At 41.3% G+C, this 15,709-nt stretch overlaps 1 protein-coding gene across 2 annotated transcripts in view; it reads left to right on the forward strand.

The window, feature by feature from the left end:
* Positions 1-15,709, forward strand: part of ADAMTS17 (ADAM metallopeptidase with thrombospondin type 1 motif 17) — a 119,660-nt gene that overhangs the window by 73,588 nt on the left and 30,363 nt on the right. Inside the window, exons 12-16 of one of the 2 annotated variants that reach the window (XM_042475987.1) lie at positions 585-730; positions 3,628-3,794; positions 5,124-5,251; positions 12,450-12,570; positions 13,677-13,751. In XM_042475987.1, coding sequence (XP_042331921.1) covers positions 585-730; positions 3,628-3,794; positions 5,124-5,251; positions 12,450-12,570; positions 13,677-13,751 — 637 coding nt within the window. The remainder of the gene's footprint in view (positions 1-584; positions 731-3,627; positions 3,795-5,123; positions 5,252-12,449; positions 12,571-13,676; positions 13,752-15,709) is intronic. The other variant, XM_042475988.1, reaches the window with a different exon arrangement.

Here is a 15,709-nt window from a genome sequence, read left to right on the forward strand (position 1 = left end):
AAATGATCTCTCTAGCATCTGAAGACCCTCCAGTGCAACTCTGTTGCACCAACTTACACCAGAAGTTGAGCATAGAGTTGTGCTGGATGACCTCCCAATGCCTAGAGAAACTTTTTTTTTTGTGGACATGGGTAAGTGAAACTGAAGTTTTCAGTTCCATAGATACAGTGGTCATACTATATTGGACATTAGGATGATACTGTCGAACTACTAGATACTGACCTGATACTACTAGAGGGGAGGTGCACAATAGTTTCTAGGAGGTGACTCCTTGTAGAATAACAAGAGCATTGTATCTGAGCCACAGTAGTAGCATACCTTTAAAGATCTGAATATATTCATACGTCAGCCCAGAGTTTAACATTTCCTGTAGGCATCCAGCTTTCATACTTCCAGAAAGATGAAGGTTTAGCCTCATTTTTGCTCAGCCATAAGGAGCAAGCTACTTTCTCTGTAGTCTAATTTGGCAAGTGCTTCTGGTTTCACTTAAACATCATCCCCAGAGCTGTTGTTGTGTCATCTTCGTGTGCTTCAAGTGCTGCAGCATCATTTTCATTGTCAACACTGTTCTTACACTGTTCCAGTGGTGCCGAACTGGTGAGTGTGTGAGCAAAACCCCCATCCCTGAACATGTAGACGGAGACTGGAGCGTGTGGAGCCAGTGGAGCATGTGCAGCAGGACTTGTGGGACTGGTGCCAGATTCAGACAACGCAAATGTGACAATCCACCGTAAGTTGATTCATTCCCATCAGACCTTAAAACAAGAGACCTTTGGTGAAACTTTGGCATTCCTGGGTCAGTACCAACTAATACAGTTATCTTGCTGAGCCTAAAGCTATTTGTGCCTAGACAAGAGAAAAGTTTCTTTTTTTGGATCACAGTTCCCAGAATCTCAAAGCCTGCATGTCCTTCATGAAGTTACAGTCCAAAAAGTAACTTTACTAAACTCTGCTGGGAACCCTGTATGTGTAAAATGCAACAAATAAAGTGAGATATGAAGCAGGAAAGCAGACGAAGTTGTTGCAAAACCCACACGCTTCCCACAGTTGCCTCCCTCTCTGCTTTAAAGGTTTAATGGAAGATTCCAGAGATTGATTCCAAGACATTCTATATGCCAAGCAGATGCTCTACTGCCAAGCTATACCCCTTCCTTTATATCAGATAACTTACAAAGACCTGACGATTGACAACACAGCAGATATGGTTTGCATCCAGCCTGTTTGCCATTGCTTCGTTTCTCATATCAGTAGGAGAGGCTAAACTAGACAGAAACCAAAAGTTTAGTGTGTCAGCTGAACTGGGGTTCCTGGTTTGTTGTGCGTCTTACAAACCAGGATAGCAAACAGAATTTGTTTGATGAATTCTGCCTTGTCCAGGATCAATAAGATGACACTAAGCTTTGGGTTTCTGGTTAGTTTAGCCATTCCGTTCGACAGAAGAAGTCATGTGGAAGTGGGCAGGTTGGGTGCACTAGCAATCTGCTCGTTCATAGTAAGCCAGGATTAGTGTGTAAACACAACCTATGGGTTCTTGTTCAACTTTCCTTTCCTTTTTTTTGAAACTAAACTCCAAACACTTAAATTTTGTATGTACTTTTTATCCACTTTCAGCCTCTTATAAACGGAAGTGGGTAATTTTGAACACCTGGTTTTCCTTCTTTAAAAAGTGTAGGTGGGTTGAGTTTCTAGCTCTATACAGATTTGTTGCAAAATACCTGCAGAAGATCACAGGTTCAATCCCTAACATTCCCATTTGAAAGCTTTCAGGTGGGGTTTGGGGGCTTGGAAACAATTTTTTCTGCCTGAAACCCAGGAGATTCACCGCTGGCCAGAATAATCCATTCAGGTCTCGGTGAACAAATAATCTTAAAATGCTGCAAAACAGTTTCCTGTGGCTCTTGTGTATTTCACTGGCCATGCAGGATCTAGAGCTGTTCCCACGCTGCCTTTTGATTTAACATTTGCAGCTGCTGATGTTCAGCACCTCTGGCGCGTTCAGGGCCTTATTGACTCTATCTCTTGTAATACATTGTAAACACTAGTTAAAAACCCAAGTGGTGAATATGGCCGTGTCCGTTGTGAGCCAGAAACCAGCATCCGTTCCCTCACACCTGCCCTCAACATGAATTCTCATAGCAGTAATCTGTACTATGGGAATGGGAAATAATATTCAAAAATATTTAGAAATAGTAAAAAAAAATAATAATTTAGAAACCTTCATGAGAAGAATCCTGGACTGATACAGTTTGATACTCATTCTGCACCCAAAACCCAGTTGAGATGCACAGAATGGTTGAGATGCATAGAAAACAAGCCTTTCTGCACCAGAAGCAATATTTTCTGCACTGAAATGACACTTTTGCTTATTTTCTGTTACATCTCTCTACTCTAAATCTTGTCCTAAGACCTTCTGAACCTTCATGGCATCTCCCACTGCATCTTTATTTTCAGGAAAGCTCCATACAAAATGGATGCAGAAAATTCTAGTGTGGAAGAGATGACTACCTATATATGTTCATTAAGTCTAAGATAATGCCACAGAAATGGCATGCTATCTTGTTGTTGGACAACCACAGATATGCAGCATATTGATATTTGGCGAGACATTAAGCCTTCTGTGTCAGAGAGCTCTATCGCCACAACAAACTACAGTTCCCAGAATTCCATGACAGTTAAAAGTGGTGTCAGACTGGATTATTTCTGCAGTATGGATGCAGCCTCTTTCCTACAATCACAAGCAACTCCCTGGTTCCTTTAACTGGAGATGCTGTCAGTTGAACCTGGGAGGTTCATTGGGTTGTGTTCTTTCCCTTGTGTCATTAATTGAACATGTTTTTGGACTGGTGTTTCACAGAAAACATTGCTGATCCTGACATAGTATGTCAATGGAGATACAGAGAAGGCTGCTTACAGCTGGAGATGGAAAATTCTGTCTGGCTAATGGGAATTTAGAAGCGGCATGTTTTCGGCCCTGTTTAGATAACAAAAATTAGATCCCAGGAGCTTTATCTTCCTCCGTATATAAATCTGAGAAGGAAGGAATTGTGTTTGGCCTTTATCCAGTTGCTTCCATTAACAAGGTAGTGAATGTGTACTGGGGTCATATTTCCTACCAGACATGTGCAGAAGCTTTGCATGATGGAGCATGGCAGCTGTTTTAACAGAGCACTGAAATGTTAAACTTGGAGATATAACAATTTTTTTGCCCTAAAGGTCACATATAATGCTGATTTCTTCATATAAGACTCCAGTTGAAGACTTTTGAGAGGTACTACACACACACACACACACATCCCACTTCTCCTTTTTCTTTCCTAATACAAATCATTCTTCTTCATTTTGGGATCAAAGCAAGAACCTAAATACAGCCCTCCCTCCGTTCTCACGGTCTTTGGACTTGCATTCCTCGCTTATAATACATTTATTTTATTATATTTATGCTGTATATGTATATGTTTTTAGTATCTTTCTTTCCTAAATGAAACTTTATATGATTGTTGTTCCTGGTTCTTCCTTATTAATGTTGTATATCGATTGTATTGTTTTTGGAAGCCACGTAAAGAGGGATTGCCCCTTTACTGGGGGCCTATAAATGGTAACACATACCATGTTTTTCTCCATTGACAGTCCTGGGCCTGGGGGCAAAAATTGCCGTGGAGCTAGTGTGGAGCACACCGTTTGTGAAAATTTGCCCTGTCCCAAAGGAATGCCCACGTTCCGAGACCAACAATGCCAGTCTCATGACAGATCCACCAACAAGAAGAAAAGCCTTTGGACGGCTGTCATCATGGATGGTAATGCCTATACCCTTGTATATTGCCTTCCTCACCACTTGGTCTTCCTTCATTTTATCCATTACTCTGAGGTTCATCCAGAGCAAGATACTACTTCATATATTGTCAAATGGTGGCATTGCCACTGTGATAATACAGTGGTACCCCAGGTTACGAATTTAATTCGTTCCGCGGCGCCGTTCGTAACCCGAAAGATTTCACAACCCGAAAAAGCCATAGCCGCTAGCGCTGGAAAGCCGCGATTTCGTGCGAAAAAGCGCCGAAAAGCACCAAAAAATTTTTCGTAAGCCGGAAAAAAAAACGTAACCCGGAACAGTTTTTTCCTATTTAATTTTTTCGTATCCCGGAAATTTCGTAACGCGGTCATTTCGTATCCCGGGGTACCACTGTACATGGCAGAGTCAGGAGCCCACCTGGCCTGTGTTCCTATATGATCCATGCTGCCCAAAACAGTACTTTGCGGCAGCACACTTTCTGACAGTTATGACGAAAACTGTTTTGGAGTAAACCCATAGAAAATGTAATGTGTGAAGTAACCCCAGACTTGAGACTTCTGCAAATTTAGGGGACGCTATCCATGGTCCTGGCTTCAGATACACACAGGCCTGGTTCACACATGACTATTTGTGGCTGCTTTTATTAATATTTAAGTAGATTTCTCCTTGATGCTCGGGAGAAAGCTGATTATTTCCAAGGCTCTTCGCAAACGTGTAAATGGAATGAAACCGCTGCAACTGACATAATATCAAACTAAGAATCCCATTTGGAAAGAAAGGCAGGCTATAAATCCAATAAATAAATACATAAGGTTAAAAACAACTGCTAAAAGTCATTTATTCGTTGCAGATTGTTTATTGTAATTTTCTTTTTTTTAAAACTTACATTTTGTAAATGGAATTGGAGTTGCTGTTTTTTTAAAGAAGGAAATTGATAACTGTTATAAATAAATAAAAGCAACTACAGTATATTCACAAAGTTGTTTAAAAGTGTGGAAAAGTAGAAAGAGTTTGGCAAAGTAGGAGATTGCAAACTGTCAAAATTAAAATGAGACATTTAGCCTTCTCTGTCAGAGAGCTCTGGTGCCACAACAAACTACAAACCCCAGATTTCCATAGCATTGAGCCATAGCATTCAAAGTGAGGTCAAACTGGATTATTTCTGCAGTGCGGATGCAACCTACGATGCATTTGATAGGGTATTGTGTATGTCCTTTATCATTTGAAATGTGTTGTTGGTTTCTCATACATGTCCTGACTTGTCTTAAGTGCTTTGTTGCTCATGAGGTTGGCAATGTCATGCTCTGTTGTGTGTGGTTGTGTTTCCATCCAGAGAAGCCCTGTGAACTGTATTGCTCCCCGTTTGGGAAGGAGTCCCCTGTGTTGGTATCAGACAGGGTCGTCGACGGTACGCCATGTGGACCTTACGAGACTGATCTCTGCGTTCATGGCAAGTGCCAGGTGGAGTAACTTCTTTGATACCTTCTCTACGCCAGCATGTAACATTTGTTAACTTTGTTGTCATGTGGCTTCAGGTCCTTTCTGACTTATGGCTAACCAAAGGCCACGCTATCATGGGGTTTTCTTGGCAAGATTTGTTCAGAGGAGGTTCACCATTGCCTTCCTCTGAGGCTGAGAGAGTGTGATTTGCTTAAGGTCACCCAGTGCGTTTCATGGCTGAGCAAAGTATCAAACCCTGGTCTCCAGAGTCATAGTCCAACACTCAAACCAATATGCCATACTGGTTCCTTGTAAACCACATAAAATTTTGGTAGGGAGCCAAAATAACTGACCTTCAGGCTGTGTAAAATGATGCAGTTGTTGACGTCCAGGGGCTGTAGGCTCTATTTCAGAGGAAGAAACTGGCAAAACCACCTCTTGTGTGTTCCTTGCCTTAGAAAACTCTATGAAATTGATGAGTTTGCCATAAGTCAACATCCGATTTGAAGGCACATTAAACGCACACAGTTTACTACTTCTCACATACCTCAGAGACATAGCTGTGTTAGTCTGGAAAATCAGTGCACAAAGGGATTTTGTAGCACTTTTGAGTTTGAGCCTAACTGAAAGAAAGAAGCTGGTAGCAGGTCTGAGAAAGTAGACTCAAGTCTACTAAAGTTCACGCTACCAGCTTCTTTCTTCTAGTTAGTCTCCAAGGTGCTACAAGATCCCTTTGCATTCTCACAGCCCTTTTACTTTCAGGTAATATTATCAGTGTGATGATAAACCATGTGAAAACCATGCCCCAGGTAAAGTATTTCTGCTGTTGTGAGAATTGTTGAGTGCTAGGAAGAAATTTTCATTTGCACAGATGGCTCAATCTTCCAAAAACAGAATGCAAAAGTAGTTTAATATGCATCTAGCATTCACCTGACCATGCTCAAAAGTTCAGTGCCCGATATTAAACACGATAGCCTGCACCAGCCGCTGGCGCAAGTAGTTAAATGATGCTCTTGGAGTGATTTTCCAACACTGCAAGCTTGTGGAGACCTCTAGTGGGTTCTGCGGACTCTTTGAATTCCTGCCTGAAGGTCTCTTGGCACTGAGTAGAAATAAAGGGGCCAATACTTGGAGGAAGTGTTTTAATGCCTTTCCCCTGTGGATTGCAAAGCCAGACACAAAATCATAGACTCATAGAGTTGGAAGAGACCTCAAGAGCCATCAGATCTAACCCCCTGCCATGCAGGAATACACAATCAAAGACAGATGGCCATCCAGCCTCGGTTTAAAAACATCTTGGTATGGCAGCTGCAGCACTTTTGATTCAGATGTGTTGAGTGAACGACTGATAGAAGGGTGTTCTTGGATAAAGTAGACACCATTTCAAGACAGGGTTCATCCAGACTGACCAAAAGCCTCAGGATTTGGCAGGAGTTGTACCTGTACTTATCAGGATTCTTTAAAATATCCAAAGATATATCCATGGCCCAATCTGTTTCTTGTGAATTTCAAGGACTAACCACTACTTTTTAAAGGCGGTGGCTTTTATTATGTCCTAAGATGTTCTGCATATAGATATGGGTAAATTCCCATGTCTGTCTTCATTGTCTCGGTTCTTCTTGTACTTCTGAACAGTCTCACTGATGTTGAATGATGCTGAATGATGTTCCTTTGCCATGGAAGTTTCCTCTCATCCTCCTTCCCTCATTACATTTCTAGTTCCTAAGTTTAAACACTTCCTTTGTGCGGCAATGCATTTGCAATACGATCTTCTCTTCCTCCCCACAAGCTTTCTACAAACTGAGCACTAAAATGGTATCGTGCTTTACCTTTGTGGCACATTTGCACAACGACTAAATAAATACGTGAAAGTAAACATGCCAGGTCAGAAATGGGGATGCCAAAGGAGGAGTATAGGGATGGAAGTATCGATTTTGTGGCAGAGATGATGTGGAGGGAAGGAAACCCTACCCACACCACAGTTTAACACAACTCAAGCAGGAAACTGTGGTATGTTTCTGGTAGAGAAACAGGAACAACCATTACAAGGCATTACAAGGTGTGAAATCCAGAAACCGAGTAGCCTGACATTTACCAGAACTATTGGCACATCGCAATGGGCCCACCGAGGCACACATACACACTCCATTTCATTTGCACATTGGTTGCAGGAAATCTGCCATGAAAAGACTTGAGATTGGTCCTAGAGAAGTCTGTTTCCATCATATGGTTGCATAGGCAGCACTGAAGGCATAGGAAACACCTTATACCAGGTCAGATTATTGGTCTACTTATCATGGGTAGTATCCAGTCCCACCAGAAAATCCTTGGGCAAAAGCTTATCATCACCTACCACCTGATCTTTTAAACACTGAACTATGGTTTCTCTTATCAGAGGCTAAATATCAGAGGCAATGTATAAATTGACTGCAGCAATGGGAGACTTGGTAATAAGTATCAGATGTAAGTATTAGACTGAATGACGGTGGTGAAGAACTGTGGCCCTCCAAGAGTCTTTGGCTTGCAACGGTTATTAGCCCTAGCCAGCATAACCAAAGGGATTTATGGGAGTTTTAGCCCTCTGGAAGGCCACACTTGTACATCCATGTCCTGTGACAAAAACCAGTCACAGATGTCCATGGCACTAAAATGCCAACAGTTTAGTGACACATTGATATGGCACTGTGACTGGTCATTTTGTACTCATCACTCTACTGTAACCACTAAGTTACAAGGCTTCATTCAAAGTGCAAATGTTACTGCCTGATTCCTCACCTGCCAGCCTTTTCCCTCTGGACCCTCTGGATTTCAAATGCTAGCCACCACCCAGAGATAAGAAGAACATCAAGAGAGTGAGCAAAAGTGGCAATTTTATTCCATGCACTACTTGGTTCACTTTTTGTACATGCAAACAATCACCATTGCAGATGGGAAATGCAGTACTTGTTGCCATGTGCTCACTTGCCCATCAGATCTCTCCCTGATGTGAAGAGCAAGGAGAAAGAGGGGCGGATGCCAGAAGTAAGGAAGATATGAGCCTCATTCTTGTACTTTGCCCTGTGGCCATTCTGCCATGCATTTCCATAGATCTGATCCATATAACTATCCAATTCAAGTGCAAAGTAATAACAGTATAGAGACAATCAGGACATAGCTTACGTTGGCCAAAACATTATAGACACAGTCTATTATTATTTTTTATGAGTTGCCTGTGTTTCTTACGATTTTACAAGACAAATTACTTTATAAACATGGAAGTAGAGGTGGATTAGAATGGGGGTTTAGGAATATTATTTCCTTGGACTATAGCTCCCAAAATCATCCAGCTAGTATGGCCACTTATTATGCCGCCTCGGGGATTTTGGAAGTTTTCTCTTGTTCTCGTAAATTTTTACTGAACCTGTTGCAATAGCTGAAACAGCAGTATTCTTTTAGAAATATTTCTCATTGGCTACGGACAGTAAATTAGACCCAGAGTAACGCAGCATATTTCTATCTTCCAACAAGCGTTTATCTGCTACTTCTGCCAAGTGAGATTCTTTAAAAGTCCCTGAGCTCTGGAGGTACCTCATGAAAATGCAGCTTCAGCTTCAGACTTTTGGAGCAACCTATCATACACTATGCAGCGGGGCGGTTATAGCCGCAAAAGGTTTGCTCCTCTACATTTGGGTTAGGCAACATGTGGAACCAATGGCTCAAGAAAGCAAACTTTTAAGACATTCATGGACAAGATGGTTATGCAAATTCCATCTTCCCTCTTGTGATGTGCCAAATGGAGAAGGGCCATAGCTGACTTGTAAAAGAACATCCTAAGTATGTACATGGTCCTAACTTTCGTCTTCAGGTAGGCCTTTGAAAGACCCTGGAAAGCTCAGACCAGTCATGATAGACCACACTAAGCTAACCTGAATTGCTGGGTTTGGGGCTTATTTTCCTCTTACCTTTCCTAGTGTGAATCAAAGGGGATGAAATGAGTTATTTAGCATCTCTGGCAATAATATTCTGGACAGACTTTCCACTTTCCTTAGGTCCTTGTATGAAACCTCTTGGTGATTTATCATTAACAAAGGATGTGAAGTCGAAGGATTTCATGGCTGGCATCCATTATTTTTTGTGGGTTTTTTGGGCTCTGTGGCCATGTTCTAGAAGAGTTTATTCCTGACGTTTCACCTGCATCTGTGGCTGGCATCTTCAGAGAATGTGAATTAACAAAGGACTTTGGTAAAGTAAGCAACAATAGTCACATAGATGTGATCTTACACATTCTTTCCATTGTGCCTTTTGTTGAAATATAAAGAATTGTAATACTTCAGGCCCCACAAAAGTGCCCTCAAAATACATGCCAGCTTAAAATGGAGAATTGTAACCTTTGGAGGTTTTGAGGGGGCACTTCTTACCAATTTGGGACTAGGTTTTTTCCACTAGTGCCATGGTGGGCTTAGCAACTCATTGTTTTCAAACTAAATTGCATTGCGTTCCAAAAGGGCAGCAAAAGGAGGATCCTTTGCGGATCCATAAACCTTTAGACCCCTCCTTTGGATCTTTCCTAATATAACAATTTTTGCTATTGTAATTACATTACAGGTGGTTTTGTGAGATATTTTGTGCTCTGGTGCCCAACCAAAATGAAAGTCTCAGGGTTCCATAGCATTGAACCATGGCAGTTAAAGTAGATTATTTCCACAGTGTAGATGCCTGGGATATAATTGCCGGAAAAGCAAGGTATTGTGCAGGTGATAATGCTACAAATCAATTAAGCTGTGAATTCGTTTCCACTCATACCCCAAAAGTAGAACTCATTTGTTGGATAGTTTCATTCCACAAAGAAGGAGCCACCATGAGTTAAGGAGAAAATAACCGTCGTTGTGTGCCTTGTGGTTGTGTGAACTGGCCTTCCGTGACTACCGGATAGTTTGAACAACTGTTGGCAGTGGAAAGGAATGTGCTTATACTGCCACAACCTTACTATGATTAATCTCCAAAATGACACTTAACGACGTCAATATTTACATTCAATCCGCTGTGGCAGTTTGTTCGGCTCCGCATATGGGAAGTATTACACAGTCCCATGCACGCGCATTGTCATGTCTGACGTGAGGCAGCAATCATGATTGTGCTGGCGAAGCAACACCCAAACACATGTGCAGACTGTGTCAATGAGTATTCTGCAGAGATCTCCAAAATCCACATTAAAAACCTCCCTAAAAATACCCAATCTATATAAAATTCAGATTGCATGCCAGGAGAAGTGGCATGGTGTTTTTTAAGAAAAAAGGAAGGAAGGGAGAGGCAAATCTAACCCAATAAATATTTTTAGATTATTAAAAGGAGGAGATGGATTGCTTTGCCATGATGGCATCCATGCCATTTAGTGAGGCAAGGCTACTTGCAAACCCATCCTCATTGTAGAGACAGCCTTCACCAAACAAAACTTTAAACCAAGCCTGTAAGTGTTGTGACTCATTGAACGGAAGAACCCTTATTTCTAGCTTTAGGGTCTTCAGTAGGCCTTCTAGTAGCCTTCCTCCTTTTTGACTTTGTAGTAATAAATCACGCTAACAGAATAGCCCTGTCTATCCTATATTGTACCAGCTTGACTCCAAGAATATTGTGGGAGACCTTGTCAGAAGTCAAGATATACAACATCTGCAGCATTCCTCTGATCTACCAAGTCTGTAATTCTATCAAAAAGATACAAGATTAGTCTGGCATGATTTATTTTTGAGAGAGCTATCTTAGTAATCCAAACATTCCTTCCTAAATGATCACGGACCGGGTTTAATTATTTGTTCTAAAACTTTCCCCGGTGTTGATGTCAACCTTACTGGTCTGCAGTTGTTCAGGTTGTCTCCCCCTCCTTTCAAAATTGGAGACGTTTTGTCCTCTAATTTGTTGCGACCTCTCCTGTCCTCCTAGAATGCTTAAAGATTATTAATAGTGCCGCCGATGCTGCAGGGAGTCCCCAATCCGTCCTTAGAGTGCAGCTTTGGCGCACCTTCTGGCCTCTTCAGATACATGTGTCATTTAAACTGCATACCTCCAAAGTGACTCAAAGCAGCTTTATTTTGGCCTGTCTGTACAGACCAAAAGTTTGCAAGACCTGAGCAGTGCTGTAAAATTACATGGCCTTTTGGAGGTTTCTCATTTATAGGGTCATACAATGAAGCTGATATAACAAAGCTATAGCTGGGAGTTGCGGTTCGATTTTTGGCCCATGTCTCTACAAAATTCCTTGCATCGTGCTCTGATTCCTAATGAGAAAGGCACCTGAAAAATACAAAGGGATGTGGCTGTTTCATGTTGTTTCCTCTGCTGCTTGCCATTAGGTGCTTCTCGCTTTGCAAAACCAGAGAGCAGCCAAGCCCCTGTTTTCCACAGTAGGCCCTTTGCTGGACTTTGGACTGGACAGGTCCCTAACCATGCCAGTTTGTCATGATGGTAGCCGACGAAGCTATGCATCATTTTAAAACTGGCATGATGTGACATTTTGAAACAAAAATGTGAATGTGTCTTGGATTAGCTGGAGATTATGATAATTCTTGGAATGACGGAGCCAGCGCAGCTCAAGTTTTTACAAACATTTTTGGCAGCATCTCTTCTTCTGCAGCTTTTCGTCACTCCTGTCAAAAATGTTGAGGCATTACTTCAGGTTGAGCTTTCTTTCACTTTCCATTGGCTTAATTTGCCCCGCGTGGTTTCATTGTATAGCCAAAGGGCTGCGTCATTCTGTTCGCTACACAGTTCCTGATATCCCCAGTGTGACTGATCTAGAAAACTGGAAAAAGGCAGAATGCAAGGGGGAAATGGTATTGAAGCAGCAGCAACAGTTTGATAAAACAATGGGACCAAACATGAATGGGGAAGTTAATGATCTATCACTGACTCAAGGATGCAAAATATTCAGCACAGGTTTCTTTCCCCTTCCTTCCTTCCTTCCTTCCTTCCTTCCTTCCTTTCTTCTGCAACAACATCTTTTGCTGTCTGTCGTCTTAAAGGTGCTACAAAATTCCTTTCTATACTGATATTCCAGACTAATATAGCTATGTCTCTGAAATCTATTTTAGCATGATGGTTTGGGTTGTGCCTTTCCCAAGATACCTTCTAGCTTTTACCGTTCTTCTCATATCTGTTGTGATCGGTCAAAGGAGTCTTCTGGGGCTTGTCTTCCTTTCTCAATCTTTTTGTTTCAAAATAACTGAGAACGTCTTGTTGTCATTAGAAAATTGGCTGTGATGGGATTATTGGCTCAGCCGCCAGAGAAGATCGCTGTGGCATCTGTAATGGAGATGGCAAAACCTGCAAAGTGGTGAAAGGAGACTTCAACCATACCAAAGGGATGGGTGAGTAGCAACTGGGCCTTCTCAGCTATCTAGCACAGGAGAGCTGTACTGCAAAAGGGCATCTGTTTGCAAGCGGATGAAGCATGCAACTCATTTTGAATACATGTAAGAAATTCAACTTGATAGTAGTAGATTAGTGTTCAGTGTGATATCGCTATGGGTTGAAGCTGTTCAAAGTCCAATCTTGGTTCATTTTTCAGTAGTTACAGAACACTTCAATATCTGTCCCCCATATGGATTGTCTTTATCTTTTCAGATTTCACTAGAGATTTCAAGCTTTTGGCTATCTTGATGAGAGATGGCCTGAAATTTGCTGGCTGTGATTGTTTCATGTTCTATCATCTTCTTTCACAATGTGCAGGTGCATAGTCCAAAGCACATGAGCATCAAAGCTGGAGATGAGCGATGGACAAAGTAATTTGTGTGCAACTATTATGAATAAATGAGCCTGTTTTAATCAATCTTATGTTATATATTCAGATTTTCAGCCCTCAGTTTTTCATGGGCACAGTCCAATAGTGATTTTTATTGCTGCTATGCTTGGAATGATCTTGTCTGGAATTTCCAGATTTCAATAATCCATTCTCTCCAACATTTCCCATTGGTTTCAATGGAGGTCAACCAGGAGAGTTATGCCATTTCCTATAATGGTGTCCTATTTATGACTCCTGACAAGTGCCAGCATTTCTAAAGGAAAGGAGGTGAAATGACCTATTTCTGGTGGTGGGAGACAAGATTTATTAGTAAAGAGGATTAAAATGTTGTATGAAGGTAAACAGAATGGTGGGCAGAACTAGCTTGTCGACAGTCAAGAGTCTTTATCTTTAGCGGTAGACAACAATTAAAGTGGTATCAAAGGGCTATAATTGTGCAGTGCAGATACAACCCTTGATTTACAGTTGCAAGCTCTGTGTAAAGTTCACAGCTCCAGAAAGGATGGCCTTGCATCAGATATCCGGAAGCTAGTTGCAGTAATACTGTGTGATATCAGCGCATTGGACTCCACCAAATATGCAAACTGACGTCCGAGTTTTATTTTGTTTTTTTTGTAGTAGCTGACTCTTTTGATGTAACTAAATCCTTGCCAATTCCTTTCTTTTTCTCAGTATCCAATAGTCAATGTAAGAAGGTTTCTACCTGTGTGATGGCAAAGGCAAAAGCAGTCCCCAAGTGCTTCTCGTGTAAGATGGCTGGTTGCTCTGTGTGGTGCTCCGGGGTAGATGCTCTTTGGTGCTGGGTCTCTCTCTCTGTCTAACAACATCATGTAGACAAAAAGCCTTTGGACACATTTGAAAGCCAGACATAGAGCACAGTTTGGTGGGGTTGCTTATAAAGTACACAAAGCACATCTTGGAAGATTCATATCCATGCTCCTGTATTGGCCTTTCTAATGCAAAGTTAGATGTTTTATCCACTGCGGCTTCAGATAGTATGAAAAGATAGAGTAAATCAAAAAACTATGGCGTTCTTTTCCGCAGCCAGACCACTATATAGTCCTAATTGTAGTGTAAATGCACCCATTTATGGCTACTGAAATACAAACCTTTAGTTATTTCATTACGTTTGCCACACAACTGGGCAGTCTATGAAAAGTTCGGCATTGCAAAAATTTAGGGTGCATCCCAGTGAGTCCCAAACGTTGGTCATCCAGGTTGTGTTTTCTCAAGGTGCTGTTGGTGTTCTTTGGAGATGTATCTAGGCAAGCCTCCAAAGAACACCAGCAATGCCTTGAGAAAACTGAAGCCTGTGACTAACATTGTCATTATACACACACACACACACACACACACCTGTATGATTCTTAACACCTTTGACTGCTGAAGAAGCCAGTGGAGCTTCAAAGCTTGCATCGTGTATTTTGTACATTTTGGTTGGCCAATTAAAGGTATCGCTGTTTTGTGGATTTTGGCTGTTACTGTTCTTTGATGTAAGGCTAATACATATGTTTCTTGGATATAAGATCAGCTTTCTAAACCTGCTATCTACCTAAAATGCTGAATTGGAGAGAAAACAAGGCTGCTGCCAAACTACAAAGATAAAGCAGTTTGACAACACTGCCATGGCTCCATCCTATGCAATTATGGGATCGGTAGTTTTGTGAGATATTTAGCCTTCCCTGTTAGAGGAAAGATCGCTGGTGCACCACTAAACTATAATTCCAGAATTTCAAAGGATGGCTCCGTGGACGTTAAAGTGGCATCAAACTGATTTATTTCTGCAGTGTGGCAGCAGCCTAAGAGAGACTGAGAAATTGATTACATGGAGAAACATTCAAGCCCCCACTTGCAATCTGAAATGTTTCAGCCAAGAAACAAGTCAAACATTTTAGCTTCTTTTTGTGACTTTGGCATCTGAATTGGAGCAAGGGACTATTTCATAAATGTGCTGTTTTGCATCAAAGTCCAGCTATTTGGCCTGGAAAATCAATAAGAGGAATGATATGTAGGCTTCCAGTGCCAAGCAACAGCATTGCAGTTATAAGGTTGGATGGACACATCTAAGGAGTGCTTTAGCTGTGCTTTTCTACATTGAAGGGGGTGGGAATAGATGACCTTTGTGGTCCCCACAAGATTCAATGATTCTGTGAGATTGGTTGGCAAAGAAACAACATTAGAATATTATCCAGTGATGTAAACCAAGCATTTATGTATGAAAAAGTCCAAAAGGACAATCCAGAGCACTAGCTAATGGCTTTGAAATCTATCCATGCATCCCAATGCAACTGTTTCCTCCCAGATCATCAATCTCATAACTAGTATGAACAGAATATTTACTGAGCTGTAAAAATTGGCAGAGAACCAAAGTATGCTAAATCTATTCTTACTAAAAAGAGAGAGAGGACAAAATATTTTAAAGCCTCCTAGTTGATTTATGCTACTTGTATTAGTTTCTCAAATTTGGAAGTGGGTCAGGAACACGAGTAAAAACTGGAGCATCCCATCTGCAGGTGGCTTCATTCAGTAAAAAATGTAGCTGCAGTCAGTAAACAGAGAAATACCTTTCAACTTCTGGCTGCTCCTTCTATTATGTCTTGGTTCTATCCTGAGCAGATCAATTTCCACTGAATATTATCATCATCATAATTAGTACCATTTAATGGTTTCCAGAAGACACAGAAGTAAACTTGAACGTGCTTCCC

This window comes from Sceloporus undulatus, chromosome 6, assembly GCF_019175285.1.
Source record: "Sceloporus undulatus isolate JIND9_A2432 ecotype Alabama chromosome 6, SceUnd_v1.1, whole genome shotgun sequence".
Taxonomy (NCBI): Eukaryota; Metazoa; Chordata; class Lepidosauria; order Squamata; family Phrynosomatidae; genus Sceloporus; species Sceloporus undulatus.